General features: G+C 39.4%; 1 protein-coding gene across 1 annotated transcript in view; it reads right to left on the bottom strand.

Annotated features, from left to right (window-relative positions):
* Window positions 1-15,611, bottom strand: part of KIRREL3 (kirre like nephrin family adhesion molecule 3) — a gene marked incomplete at its 3' end in the record, with an annotated part of 598,284 nt that overhangs the window by 197,733 nt on the left and 384,940 nt on the right. Inside the window, exon 4 of the mRNA XM_081333655.1 lies at window positions 13,361-13,510. Within this exon, the coding sequence (XP_081189781.1) occupies window positions 13,361-13,510 (150 nt within the window). The remainder of the gene's footprint in view (window positions 1-13,360; window positions 13,511-15,611) is intronic.

The raw sequence follows: 15,611 nt of genomic DNA, 5'->3' as shown, positions 1-15,611 counted from the left end.
CATATTACTGTATCTCGTAATACTCTAATTACTATATGCATGTAACCTAGTAATACATAATGACAGGCTGCTTTGAACCTCCAGAAATGATGAGGCTCAAATGAAATGCTTTTATAAAGATAAATGTATAAGATAAATGTATTATCTTTTTTCCCCTCTCCATCCTTCCACCCTTCTTTTTGCTATCTCCATGAACCCTTTGGCCACCTAGGGACCCTTCCCTTGCTTCTCCTCTCCTGCTTTCAGTTATATGTCAAATTAAAAGATAGATGCTGTATGTCTGAATCAACTTAATCAGTTCCATTAAATAATTCATGTTGATTTAGGAAAAGCTTGATTCCTAATGGGTCTTTGAGGAAGGCAGAGTTAACACTTTTTTTTAAGGGGGAAAAATGCCTGGGGAAGTAGGAGAAGGCAGAAGGAGAGTAACTAGCAGCAAAAGGTAAATGTAAAATCTAATTGTGTATCAATTATTAATCATACATTTCTGGAGTAAATTCTTGCCCATCCGCCCAGCTAGTCCTTCCTTCCTTCCTTTATTAGATCTCTCCTGAAACCCCTTCTGCAACTTCTTAAATCTTTCTCTTATTTCTAAAGCATGGATGATTAAAGGTTTGTAAGAACCCTGGAATCCATACCAGGTCAAGGAGGGTGACAATCCTGCGAAAGGTTTCAGAGTCAAGCTGTGATGTTAAATTATGGAAGCATTTGGCCTAGCTTTAAAACAGTGAGCAGGACTTTTGCCCACAATATTTGTGCATTTCATAGATATAATAATAATAACAATAATGTCAAAATGGCATTGGTGCATCACAAGTGGCTAACCATTACTTGACCTGGGCGTAGTCCCAGTTTTGTACAACAAACTCACTTAAAACATGGTGGATCTTTAAAGTGACTGGTACTGATGATCTTATTTCTGTCCATTTGTCCCTCTGAAAGATAATTACAGGTAGTTCTCAACTTATAACAGTTCATTTAGTGATTGTTCAAAGGTGCAGCATCACTGAAAAAAGTTACTTAAGATCATTTTTCACATTTATGAACATTTGTAGCATCCCCTTGGCAGTGGTGGGAGTCAAGTATGTGAACAACCGGTTCTCTGTGTGGTTGCCGCTTCCGGAAGTCCATTCTGAGCCTGGGCAACAAAAAATTAGCTACCGGTTCTGCCGAAGTGGTGCGAACTGGCTGGATCCCACCACTGCCCCTTGGTCATGTGATCACAACTCAGACAGTTGGCAACTGACTGACATTTATGACAGTTGCAGTATCATGTGATCACAGCTTTTGCGACTTCCTGACAAGCCAAGTCAAAGGGGAAGCCAGATTCACATAACAATCAGATTACTCACTTAGCAAGAGAGCTTGTAAAATGGGGTAAAACTCACTTAACAAATGTCTTGCTTACCAACCTCAATTTTGGGTTCAATTGTGGACGTAAGTCAAGGACATCACCATCATGTTCTTAAAAAATGATTTTAAATATATATACCACTGAACGTCAATTACACAGAAAAATTCTGAGTTGAGAGGTTAGTAGTGACCCCCTAACAAGTAAGTGTTCTGTATATCCAAAGGCTTATTGAGGTGGAGACCTATACATTTTGAGTGCTACTGTAAGTTACCATGGGTTGCTACTAATCTCCTTATTTCCCCGGATATTTTTTTTCAACCGTCCACTGACTTTGAAACATAACAGGAGAGACTTGCCCAAAATCAATCTTTTCTATTTGTGGGTGGCTTTGGCTGATAACCTTTTTTCTAGGAACAGCCATAACCAGCAAGGGGGAAATTGCCCTCAAATAACCAGAATGAAATGTTTGGGATGAATCAATCAATTGCATCGCCTTGAAGGGAGTCGTGTTTCTTTATGGCTTCTAGAAATGGAAGGAAGGGAGGGAGGGAGGGATGGAGAGAGGGAGGAAGGAAGGAAAGAAAAGAAAAGAAAAGGAAAGAAAAGGAAAGGAAAAGAAAAGAGAATTTCCTTGCATAGAGCCGGCAGAGCTCTCTGGATTTCTAGAAGATGTACAAAATTGAAACAAAACAAACAATTAAAAAAAATCACCTAGCAACAAATCCAGTCAAAAAGCATATTTATCTTATGGGTCAAAAGCTTCTGATGCCGCTCTTTACCTGGAGGCCTGTCAGTTTTATACATTTTTTCAGCAGGAACTCTGAAAGTACCTGAAAAAAGGATCTTCCAAGCATGGATTCCAATGAGATAATATTAAAATGGTTAACTGGATCAAGGATTGATGGCAATGATGAAAAATCTACTCCATCTTTATGGGGTTGTTAAGTAAATCAGAGAGCAGTACGAACAAGCTCAACCTCTTCCGTCCTGCCCCCCCCCCACCAAATGCTTATTTTAGAAAAAGATGCAGCATCATTCACCAGTCAAGCATGGGCCATAGCTAGCTAGCGTCATTTGACATCATTCCTGAGAGTCACATTATCAAAAATAGAGCAGTTTCCCCTCAGTCCCTCCCTTCTCCTTCTCCTATCTCTTCTCCTTCCCCTCCCTTCCCTCTTCTCCTTCTCCTATCCCTCCTCTCCTCTCTCCTCCTCCTCCTCCTCCTCCTCCTTTCCCTTCCTTCCTCACTTCTTCTACTTCTATCCCTCCTCCCCCTCCTTCATTTTTCCTTCTTCTTTTTCTCCTCCTTCTCCTTCTTCCCCTTCCTTCCTCACTTCATCTTCTATTTCTATCCCTCCTCCCCTCCCCCTTCCTCCTTTTTTCTTCTTCTTTTTCTCCTTCCTTCCTTCCTTCCCTCCCTCCCTCCCTTCTTTTTCTCCTTCTCGTTCTCCTATTCCTCTTCTCCTCCCTTCCTCCCTTCTCCTTCTCTTATCCCTCCCTTCCTCCCGTCTCCTTCTCTGCCTCTGTCTCCTCGCCTTTCCCACTTCCCTTCTCTTCCTCATGGCAAAGCAACTGCACAGAATTTCTATCTGCCTGAATGCATACGAGATCGGGGAAACTCAACGCTAATTAATGTGTCTGCAACCCACAACTTACCCGGCAGGGCCTGGAATTCACTCACTGTCTCCCGTGTGTAGCAGGATCTGCAAGGTAACCCTCTGGCACATCTGGCAGATGCATATTTTAAGAATGTGCATCTGTTGGCTATATTATCTGTCTTCTATCCCCCCCCTCCCCAAATTTCACGCTTTGATGGAAGACCTGAGGGAAACCTCCAGTGGTTACAACCAAAGTGTTTGCTTAGCAGTTTTGTATGAAAGCTGCTGGGTGTTTTTTCCCCCCCCCTCTGCCTTCTTTCTCTCTCCAAGTTGTAATCAGGCTTGGACTTTATTTAATTAATATTCCAACTTAGTTAAACAGATCATAAATTAACATGCTCTTGCATTAAAAAAAAAGTGTCAGGTAGCAAGAGGCCTCTGATTTACTTGCTCAACTGTGGATTCCTAAATGTTTCTGTTTGTGTCTAGATGTGTATATACAAGATGTACCAAAAGTCAAACCCAATACAAACACACACACACACACACACACACACACACACAGACAAAGACACAGACAGAGAGAGACACCATTCTTGGTTCCCCCAAGTTCTCACTACATGTAAATGCAGGAATTTTTAACGACAGTAGTTAAGAACTTGGGGGAATGTTTTATGAACAAATAAATACCTTTACTTCTTACATGTATTTGACACCATCAAGTCTCAAATGACCTCAAAAAGTTAGTTGGCAATCAATGGGCAAAAACAGAAAAAACAAAGCAAACTGCAAACAGTAGTTGACCTTTGCGTTGGCTTGGAGAGGACAACAAAGTTCAAATATGTTTCTAAGGAAATTGCTGTGTCATACAGCGATTGATGTGGACTATAGGTACATGCTCTTGGGTGTGACCATTTGTTGCTTACTGGGAAGAAAGATCTTCAGTATGGCAGATGGATGGAAGTGTGTGTTGTGCAGCATCTTTGGGAGCTGTTTGTGCAACAATAACGAGGTGATAATTTGTGCCATATAAACACATGCTAATTTACAGTATGTGTTTTCCAAGCCCAGGCAAAAAAGCCTGTTTCATGGATAACTTTCTATATAAAAATAACAGGATGGAGAAATCCTTCAGATTCCTACATGGGGAATGGAGCAGAAAGGGAGCACATAGGTGTCTATATTTGCTAAGGAATGCATTTTAATATAACAAGTCAAATGCATTTATAATCCAGAATTTTATAAGTTGAGATCCCAGGGTTGTACTCATCTCAAAAGTTATAATACCTTGAAATCTCAAAAACTCACTACTGCTCTTAAATATATGGCAGAAGGGAGCACTTATTAAATAATGTGCATATTAACCTCATGCAAATAATATAATATTAATTATACTGACATTAAAACTTGATTGCATTTAATTATTTTTGCCCTGATGCCACATACTACTTTGTTCTGATCTCTATGTGTCAGTGGGACTATTCATACACACACAACACAAAAATCTCTAAATAGCTGGCTCTTCTTTTAATCCATCTGTCTCTCACATCACAAAAGAGATGATGATGGTCAATGAGATAATGCAAAGACACATAGAATTTCCTTCCTTCCTTCCTTCCTTCCTTCCTTCCTTCCTTCCTTCCTTCCTTTCCTTCCTTCCTTCCTTCCTTCCTTCCTTCCTTCCTCTTTCTTTCTTTCTTTCTTTCTTTCTTTCTTTCTTTCTTTCTTTCTTTCTTTCTTTCTTTCTTTCTTTCCTTCCTTCCTTCCTTCCTTCCTTCCTTCCTTCCTTCCTTCCTTTCTTTTCTCTCTCTCTCTCTCTCTCTCTCTCTCTCTCTCTCTCTCTCTCTCTCTCTCTTTCTTTCTTTCTTTCTTTCTTTCTTTCTTTCTGTCATATATTAGAAATCTACAAAATTAAATACCGGAGGCAAGAGAATCTAGAACATAGGTGGTATGGTGAAAAGGGAAGGGGTTTAAACACTGCTTTGCTGAAAATAAAACCTCAGCCATAGCAGATTGTTTTAACAAAGACAAGGTTCGTCATCACTTATAACACTGAAATATGCATCAACGTAACAACAAAGCATTTCTCCATAAAGCTTTGTTTGACTTCGGAATGACACATTTTTTGTTTTGTTTTTTTAGCAAATTAAAGGAAGCAATCTTCACGGAAGTTAAAATAGCTATATCATCACATTTTTTTTATTTAGTTCAGATTGTGGAAATTATAAACAGGCTGAAAAGTCTGATTATCATTAATGTTTCTCATATTGTTCAGTAAAGGTCAAAATAGACATGTATAGTGAGGAACACAGCACTAACTGTTCAGAGTCTGTGCCACTTATTTAAATGTGTAAAGAAAGCATAGGCTTTTATGCATATAACTGTCAAGTTTTATTGTTTGCAAACATTGTAATTTTGTTGAATGTCAATGGATGACTGTAAGGAAAGGACCACTCTTCCATCACCATCTTGTCTTCTTCTGTGATCATGCCCTACTGGATATTTGTAACATTTTGGGAGTAGTTTAATCAATTCTGTCTAAATGTCCAAGGCTTGAATCCAAATATGGCATAAGATCTTCAAAATCTTCAAATATCTACTCAGTATCAATTTAATTTGAATTTAAATTGGCTTTCTCCTAAACATTTTGAAAATACTGAGCATGTAGACAGGCGTAGTTAAGCATTTATGAATCCATCTATTTTTCAGACTGAGAGTTAAGGATCTCCTTAAATTTCCACTCATGAAATCAATGAGATTCAAGGCAGCTCAGCTTTGGCTTGGCCAGTTCCATTAACTGCATCACTTCCCACTTTTCTTGTACCTCTAAAATTTCAGTTTCATAAATAATTTGTGCTGATACTTTTTGTCATGAATATTTTAATTTCCGAATAAACTTAATTCCCTCCATGAAGCCTTGTGAACCTTAAACATCCATTAAGGGATTGTTTGGTTTTCCTTATTGCAGTGCTTAAAAAAATGATTGGAAAGCAGCTGGTCTAGTCTATGGAGAAAGTAGTACCCATAAGAATAAACAAGAAGATTACTATTCAACTCTTTTCTCATTGTTTCCAACATGATTTGGTGGTTGAGAAAGCAAATACCAAAATGTTAGCTTTAGTGTGCAACAGATGTTCAACTTCTTTCAACAATGCGTAGAAAAACAATATTCAGGCTCTCTTTACCTGAAGTACTCAACCTAAACACTCCACCCTCTGCCTCCATTGCTTCTTTAATGTTGTCTGCTGCAGATGCTCTTGTATTGATCAAGAAGCTCAACAGTGATGTAGCCTTCATGCATATGGATATGTGATATCAATTGATGCAGGGAATCTGCTGCATCAGGACCATACATGATATAGGAATCAACATAGCTTTGTTGTTCCAAAGTTTGCAATTAATGCAGAAATACCTGCAGCTATCAATGTTATTGGAGTGACATTGGTAGGCTGGGGAAGGCTTAGCCAAAGCATTCATGTCTTGGGATCTGAATAAATTAAAAGGCCTCTGAATAGGACTCCATACACTTTTTTTTTTGGAGACATCCCATTTCAAAGTTAAAGTAGGGAAGCGGCACTTGTAGAATATAGATGTATGCTATTGAAGCTTGGCTTCCAATAAAGCTGAGTATGATGTTTGTATCCCAACATCTCTTCCAGTGTTAGTGTTTTTCATGGTGGAACTAAGACTAAATCCCATCTCTTGACTTCATCCAATTTTAAGAAGATATCTTCAGACACATGAAAACAATTCTTAGGGTGTCAATGGAGATTCTCACTCATCCAGGTCATGGTTGTCCCAAAGGTATTTTCTCAAAAGGCAACTGGACTTTCTTAGTTTTTCCTTGAAGACATTTCAATTCTTATCCAAGAAGCTTCTTCAGCTTGTTGGGGGTGAATTTGACAAGAGGGTGCTTTTAACTCCCTACCAAGTTTGCAAATACTGACTAAAAGAGACTTTCTCTCTCTCTAAAGTTTGCATGAACTTTTTATTTCACACAGAGATGTCTGATGAGCAGCATGAGCTAAGCATTTTTAAGTCACATTGATTTCCACAAGAGAGGCTTAAGCACATGCTTAACTATCCCATCAGTTGAACTTAAAAAGGCTTATCTTTGAGTGAATCATGACCGGTTCTAATAAATGTCAGTCGATAGCCCTATTTCTAAATATACAGAATTCACAGAAAATGGCTATCAGAAGAAAATATCATGGCTGGCTTTTATTTCCACATTCTTCTCACCTGATGAGTTCCATCCAGCTTTAAAATGCTATTTTAAAAGATTATAATCATTTTGGACCATTACTGTAACCATCAAGGTTGTTTTTTTTTTTAAATCTGAGACAAATACACCATTCGGGCGACAATGAGGGTCCATATATTTCGATCCTCTTGTTCTGCAGTCAAACAGGTATAATGAAAAGTACTGTGACAATTCATTTTGCTTTGCATTCTTCTGCCCTCGTTCACTTCCAACTCGCCATATAATTAAATGCAGCACTTGTCTCTTTTTCTAATCTGAAACACGGTTCAAAGCATCAAGCAACATAGCACCAGAGGTTTCTAGAGGCTTAGTGAAGCAACTTGGCCAGAAAATCCCTCATTGGGATGAAGCATTGCAAGTCAAACTCTACTCTACTGATAGAAGAGAATAGCTTGCAAATGGGCAGATTGCATGGCTTGCTGATGTCTCCCCTTGGTCAGCTATCTCAACAGAGCAGACAGGCAGACAGACAGACAGACAGGCAACAAAGATGTAGAGGTAGATATTTGAATCCAGAGAAACTGCTTGCCAGTGTGGTCTACTTCTTTTATATCAGCCATGACACAGCTTTACCAAATGACATCCCCTCTGAAACATCCAGAACAGTGTCCCTGCCTTCTATAAATGTAGTCGCCACCCCTGTAAATAAAGAAGCATCACAGGCTCTAGAGGAGATGGTTGGTCTCATTATCAATCCCTGCACGGCATCCAAGCATTGGTGTCACCACAACCAGCAGGAAACAGGCAATTTTCTTCTTGCTGATTCCAGCATCTTCGTTTCCTCCAAATTTCCCTGCCTCCAGCACTTGCGTCCTTGCTATTTGTTTTTCCCACCAAAGCTCCATTATCCTTTTTTCATCTTGCTCCACCGGCTTCCTGTGACTGCATTAATGGCTCTCACTTTGGACAAGCCCAGGCAGTCAGTCCCTTGCAATGTCCCACCTGGTGACATGCAAGACATGCTGTTGTGTAGTTCTTCTGGAAACTCTAGCAGTAATATACTCCAGGGTGGCTTCCATTTGATTATCTGAGACAACATATTTGCTCTTAATAGACTGTAAACATTTCTGCACTGCTCCTCAGCTTGCTTTCTTTCTTTCTTTCTTTCTTTCTTTCTTTCTTTCTTTCTTTCTTTCTTTCTTTCTTTCTTTCTTTCTTTCTTTTTTCTTTCTTTCTTCCTTCCTTCCTTCCTTCCTTCCTTCCTTCCTTCCTTCCTTCCTTCCTTCCTTCTTTCTTTCTTTCTTTCTTTCTTTCTTTCTTTCTTTCTTTCTTTCTTTCTTTCTTTCTTTCTTTCTTTCTTTCTTTCTTTTTTATAAGCTCCTTACTACTGTATGCTCCTTGGCTCATGGAGAAGAAAGACAAGAGGAAAAGGTGGAACGAAAAGCTAATGGGATGGATCAATAATGAAAACGAATTCATGTTTCTATTCTGGTTTTCTAAACAGAGGAAACAAAGATGACAATTCATGCAGAATTCTGAGCTTTAGTAGTGAACTGTGATTTTATTCTCTTACAGATCTGTGTCAAGAATTGATGTCAATGATGAAAAAAAATCACCCCATGTTTCCGTATTTTGAAAACCAGAGAGCAGTAATAACACGAACAATCTCTCTCCCCCATCAAGTGCTTGCTTTGGAAAAAAAGATGCAGCTTCATTGGCCAATGAATTAAAGTTGTTCAGCATTGAAAAAAATGGGAGGAGGATATTTGAAAGAATCTCAACAATGATTGAAATTTACAGCTTGGTAAGAACGTTCAGAAATGGAAGAAAAGAAAACAAAACAGGTGGAATGGAATAGGCTGAAATAGGTCAAGGTTTGCTGGTTATTTGTTGCTTTTGGACATTCTTGCCTCTTGCCCTATTTATTCCCTATCAAAAGGAATGTAAAATTATTCTGCCAGCTCATTCTCAAATGTTATTATTTGGTGTTGTGTATCAACCACATAAGGGACGCGGTGGCTCAGTGGGTTAGGACGCTGAGCTTGTCGATCAGAAGGTCGGCAGTTTGGCGGGTCGAATCCCGAGTGCCGCGTAACAGAGTGAGCGCCTGTTATTCGTCCCAGCTTCTGCCAACCTAGCAGTTCGAACGCACGTAAAAATACAAGTAGAAAAATAGGGACCACTACGGTGGGAAGGTAACAGCGTTCCGTGCGCCTTTGGCGTCTAGTCATGCCGGCCACATGACCACGGAGACGTCATCGGACAAGCGCTGGCTCTTCGGCTTTGAAACGGAGATGAGCACCAGCCCCTAGAGTCGGAAATGACTAGCACGCATGTGCGGGGGAGCCTTTACCTTTACCTTTACCTATCAACCACACCCCTTTGTTTGCAGAAATATAGATCTTGGTTCTAGATTATAAATGAGGAAAGAATTGACATTTCCTGGGTAGACTTCCATCTTCATTTGAGGGACAATTCAAATACAGAAGGGAGCTATAAGAAAATTCCTAGGATGATCATAAATGATATATCTTGGTTTCTTTTGAGCAAGAGTGATTACATGCACCAGAAAATGTATACGCCTAATGCTAGGGTTGCAGAAGTCAACCATCTTTGCAAAATGCATTGGATTCTACCTTACTTTGCTGTAACGTACAAATATTTGCAACTCTCATGAGTGATCCCAAAACTAAGTAAGGATTCTTTTTTTTTTGCCTAGATCAGACTGAAATCCCTTATTGTTGAATGCAGTGATCGGTTATTAGTCATTTAAATCTCGTTTGGTTTAAAAAGGAGTAATTCTTTTGTTGTTGTTGTTGTTGTTGTTAGCTGCAAAGTTGTGTCCGACCCATCACGACCCTATGGACAATGTTCCTCCAGGCCTTCCTGTCCTCTACCATCTTCTGGAGTCCATTTAAGCTCACGGCTACTGCTTCAGTGACTCCATCCAGCCACCTCCTTCTCTGTCGTCCCCTTCTTCTCTTGCCCTCCATCTTTCCCAGCATTAGGCTCTTCTCCAGTGAGTCCTTCCTTCACATTAGGTGGCCAAAGTATTTGAGTTTTAGCTTCAGGATCTGGCCTTCTAAAGAGCAGTCAGGGTTGTTCTGATATTGGCTTTATAATTTCACTGTTCCTAGTCATGTGATTTTTTTTCTTTTCTGTTAGATGTCATGGATGTTTCTTCTTCGAAAACAGGATTTTTTTTAAAAAAAATGGAAATGCCACTCTAATTGTCTCTAAGTTTAATTTCAATTGCCCTTTTTTTAAAAAAAAAAATGAGATAGAAGAGGTGGAGGAAAGGTATAGTTAGAATTTCTTTAATGCTGAGATATTCTGATGGACATTTTGCTTCCAAATAGTTGGATCTCAGCAAAGTTGCAAAGAGGAGGACCTACAGAACAATCTGTTGTTAGGAGAACACCTACTGGGCTCTTCTATTAACACTGTGCTGTAGTGTTTATCAGGGCAAATTCAGTGAATGTGTCTCTTCCCACCATGGAACTTCAGTAATGGAAAATGCATTTCCTTCTGAGCTCAGTTCATCGTATCACTGGCTAATGATTAATATAGTCCAATCTGATCTATTTGGAAGAGGAAACCTGTAGGATTCCATGGGGTTTCCTTCAAAGTAAGTGTGCTTGACTAAAGATTTGCAATTCACCCGAGATCTCCAAAGCCCTTTTTCAAACCTCTTCAATACCCCACATTTTTTTTAAATAGAAATTTGGGTCTCTATTCTGCACGCTTTTATTATTTGATAGTCAGAACGTTGCTTGTACCTTTAAGAGTGGCTGGCCTGGCCATTCGCATTCTTCTCCCTTTATGATATTCTAGGTTAACTAATCAGTCCCTTGCAGAACTTCAGACGTGGTCTTGAATAGCATAGCAGCGTGGGCTTGCAGAAGGAGTGAGTGCCAAGCAGCAGGGATAATGAAGAGACCAAATTATGAACTTCCAGCATAATAGAGTGCTAAAATCATGACCCAACAGTCAGGTAATGAGCCAGTAAATATCAAGCAGAAGCCTCAACCAATTCTAGCAAAAGAGGAGTTCTGAATCCAAAGCGGGAGTTTGGGTTGAGCTTCAACTTTTAAGATGTAACATTTCGATAGGCACAGAAATGGTGCTGGATACATAAGAGAATTACACACAATTGCAAAACACAACCTATCTCATCTTGCACAGGGAAGGTAAAGACCAGCTATAGTAGTTCCAAGACATAGAAATGACATGTAACATAGCAAGATTCATGCAAAACCTTTCTTCACGCGAATTAATTTGCTGGACGGGAGAGTTTCTAGCTATAATCCTGGAGAGAGGAGAAAGTAATTACTATTAAGTTCCTTGCATGAACAGCTTTCTTCCTGGGGAAAAAAATTCTTACTGCCAGTCCTCCATACTCCATACTGTAGTGGAGTAAAAGATGGGAAGTGCAATATCCTCATTGCTTTCGATCATCAACAGCTAATCAAGCAAGCCAACCAATCCCCTCTGACAACCACAATCTATTTCCAACAGAAATGCATTGACTTTGACGAGTCTGGCAGCTCAAGAGAACAAAACCCAGAGCAAGATTTAATTAATAAAAGGAGAGAAGGATTTACTTGCTAGAAGGTGCCAATGAAGATCTTCATCCAGCCAGAATAATAATAAACAAGAGAGATCAAACTACATGCAATCAAATCATAAAAACTCTCCCAGGATAATTTCCCCAGGATACACAATTTCCATGCCTACATTGCACACAGTTCTCTTATTTCCAATTTACTGGTAAGCCCCCTCCATACCTTTGTGATATAGAAGATCCCACTCATCGGGATGATAATGAATGAACATTAGTTCCCATTCTCTCTTTCATACAGACTCCACTGATAAACACTTTTCAATCATAATAACATCTCAGCTTTTAGTAGCTGCAGGGAGTTATTCTGGATGTATACTTTTCATCTGGGTTTGTGTACATAAATCTTGTGCCTGCCAGTTACTCATTCAGAATCGTCGGGATTGTTGTAAATCAAAATCAGACAAACTGATACTTCTTAATCAAGGGTTTTTTGTCCTTAGGTTTTATTCTTATTCATTCTTATTTGCCTCTTCCAAGATACTGTAGGAATGAGGTGGTGGTTTGGTACTGAAAGACTAAAAGTGAAGGAATACAAAGGGCATTGTTCAAAAGCCATTGTCATGTAAATAAGGAATGATTTGGGTGAAGCACTATATACAGTATTTTTACTTTTTAATTGGAGACACATCCAACTCTGACCTTCAACAAAAGAGGAATTTCAATATATTTAAATTCCACATGTTCAGCAAGTGAGGTGTTTATGAGTTTTCCTCCTGTCTTCCTCTGTCAATGCATTAGAGAAAATAGCTGCTTACAGCCAGGTAACCTTTTAGCAACTACCGTATGTGCCCCACTTAAATTTGGGTAACAACCTGGCATTGACAATGGGTAGGAGGGTGATGCAAACAGAAAGGGATGGGATTTTTATTTGTTTGTTTTTTGTACTAGGTTTAGCGGAAAGGGTTTTAGCTCTTCCTTTGATCCTTTCTGCTATGGGAAGCCAACGTTTGCAGATAAAACTTCCACCTGTTTGATTCCATAAAGGGGCAGAAGAAGGCAACTTGAATTTTCAGCGATTATGGTCAAAGAGTGACAAAGAAAGTGGGTCTTGAAGTTGCATGCAGATTTGGGGGTCCTGATAACCCATTTCTGCTTCAAAAATTGGAGTTCCTTCACTGTAGCTGTTTTGGCAGTTCTATCAATATTTGTAGGGCTTAGGAATGTTATATGTCCTTACACAATCATTTCTGCATTCCTTCCCTTAATATCTGCACATCCTTATCTATACTGTGATAAGGCCTCATTATCTCTTCACCCCCACCATCTCTGACCACAGCTATGCCCGGCACTGCCATTAAGGAGAAGAAGGAGGAAACATATCACAGGATGGCCATTTTTACCTACCTTTCTCTCCAGAATGTTCACACACACACACACACACACACACACACACACACACACACACACCCGCCGCTGAATCACCTTCAGGCAATTCATTTGAGATAAGCCAGGCAATTCGTACCATGTAATGCCAACCTGTGTTCTGAAAGCCAGGTACTCATTTCAAAAGACTTTTCATTTCTTTCCCACTCAGGGAAGAAATAAATCCCATCATTTTCCAAGAAAAATGACATCCCTACCAAGAACGGTCAGCCGGGCTGGTCTGGAACGGATGGCTGCTTGAATGGCCTGGCACTCATACACCGCATCATCTTGGAGATCTGCTCTCAGGATCTTCAGATGATGCTCCCCTGAGAGGTGATCTCCCACAACCAAATAACGTGGATAACCTGTGGAGCACATAATGGAACCGGAGTTAGAGCAAATAAGTAGCAAGTGTACATTGATTTTTCCCCCCTCCCATCAAGAAGAAGTCTGGAAGAACACAAAGTTCACCAGACAAGACTGTTCATGTCATGCCTTTTTCAAATGCTGAGTTGTTTTTTTTTTAAAGAAGAATGACATAAGGACCATGAAAAAAGTTGGATCACATCTTCGTATTCTTTTCCTAAATCTTCACTTCAGGACTCTCCAAACCCATCCAGTCTTTCAGAGCATTAAAACCCCATCCTCATCCTTCTTCTTTTGAAGATTTTCACAAAATGATTCTTCTCAAAAATAAATTGGGGAAACCTCCAAACCAGAGCACAAGGAAGGAAAAAGAAAGAAAGAAAGTCATTTGGTGCTACTGATACACCAAAATAATGTTTTGAAGGCAATTTGAAGAAGGAAACTTAGTTCCTAATAAATAAGTTAAACTATTTTTTAAAACCCACTCAACAGGTTTGTTTCAAAAGCTATGCCTTCTTTCAGAGGAAGGACAAATGGTGACAAAGAAGTAAAACCCTCATCCACTGCACGAATTCATCTTTTTTAGAAATCATTTTTCAATTCTCTTGTCCCACTTTCTTGCCTCCACTGAGTGGCCATTGTTGTTTTGTTTAGTTTTGTTTTGCTTTAAGTAAAAGTGAATTAAAAAGAGGACCTCTCTAATGCCAAGAAGAGAATGTTATGCACCACAATTTATAATTGGGGTAGCTTAAGCCATAGAAAACCATCTAAGCACTTCACACTTTAAGCATACTGATGAGAATCCATCTTTAGAAGAATGTGGATCATGCAGCCTTTCATTTCACAAAGTACCCCAAGGACTTTATTCAAACTGAGTTTGTTGTGTGGAAACGTTGTCTTCATCCCAGCATCTTTTAATGAAGGTTATCTTTATTTAAGAGCTTCTTCGTTTACTAAATTCTGGTCTTATATGGACATTTAACAAGAGGACACTATTAAGTGCTTTTGACAGCAGAGGTTTTAGCAGGATCTTGATGGTGCAGTGGACATTTGTAACTTCATCTTCCCTGTTGTCTAAGGGATGGAAGGTTCAGAGACCTCTCCTAATTTCACTTCTTCTCGTTATATTGTTAATGAGCTGCAAGACAAAGGTAGCTTGGCATTAACCTTTTTTTGTTTTCCAAGCTATCAACATCAAGATTTGCTCTCATGAAACGTGAGAAAAACAAATGAAGAGTTTGTTTGTAATTAGTTAATTAGATGACTAGCTGAGCTGGAATTCCGCAAACAGGCAGAACCCCAGTTTGCTAAATCCGACCCAAGAAAGTTAATTGCTCAAATTTGTTCAGAATGAGATGTCAACCACATTAGCTCTTGTTACTCATTTTAAGGCCTCCTCAAATTTGGGCAGGCAGAGAACAAACTGTTTCAGAAATATCAACAATATGCACTGTGCAGCTTCCACCAGCAAGGGGGATATGAGAGAAGGTGGTTGATTACTTAAATCTGGCAGGCAAGAGAAGCTTAGTAAGGAGAACAGGAACGTTTTTTAATAAGCTAACTCAGCAAAATAAAATAAAATAAATTGAACAGAACGTGGCTTCTGTAATGCCCTGAAGTTGATTCAGTCCCTCTTGAATGCATAGATCACTCCCTTAGGTATGTTAAGAGAAAAGGGCTCTCACATCATTGCTCTGAAGCCTGGAGCAGGATTCCCATTTTACAGCAAACTCTCAAGCCTCTGCTTATAAGTATGCCGTACACGGGAATGTTTATAAATGGGAGGCACCCAGTTGTTCAAAGTTTGATTCTTATCACAAACAAAAGCAGCCACCAAGGGTCTGCTTATGTTTGTGGTAGGATATACATCTGATGGATGAGTTATAATTATTGATTAAACATGTACAAGTATTATACAAGTTTAAAAGGGTTCTCTAGTCCCTCGAGGGCTTGGGTGGCTCACAACAAAATTAAAAACTGCATGAGGTATTAGGTCAGCCATAACCTCCTTCTTTTAGTGCCTTCTGAGACCAGGATCTAGGATTTCTGCAGTGGAAAACAAAAGAAGTAAGGTAGGGCTTAATTTTTTTAAAAAATTTT

This window comes from Vipera berus, assembly GCF_964194415.1.
Source record: "Vipera berus genome assembly, chromosome: 8".
Lineage (NCBI taxonomy): Eukaryota > Metazoa > Chordata > Lepidosauria > Squamata > Viperidae > Vipera > Vipera berus.
Note: the sequence above shows the minus strand (reverse complement) of the source record. Positions and strands in the feature narration are given on the sequence as shown.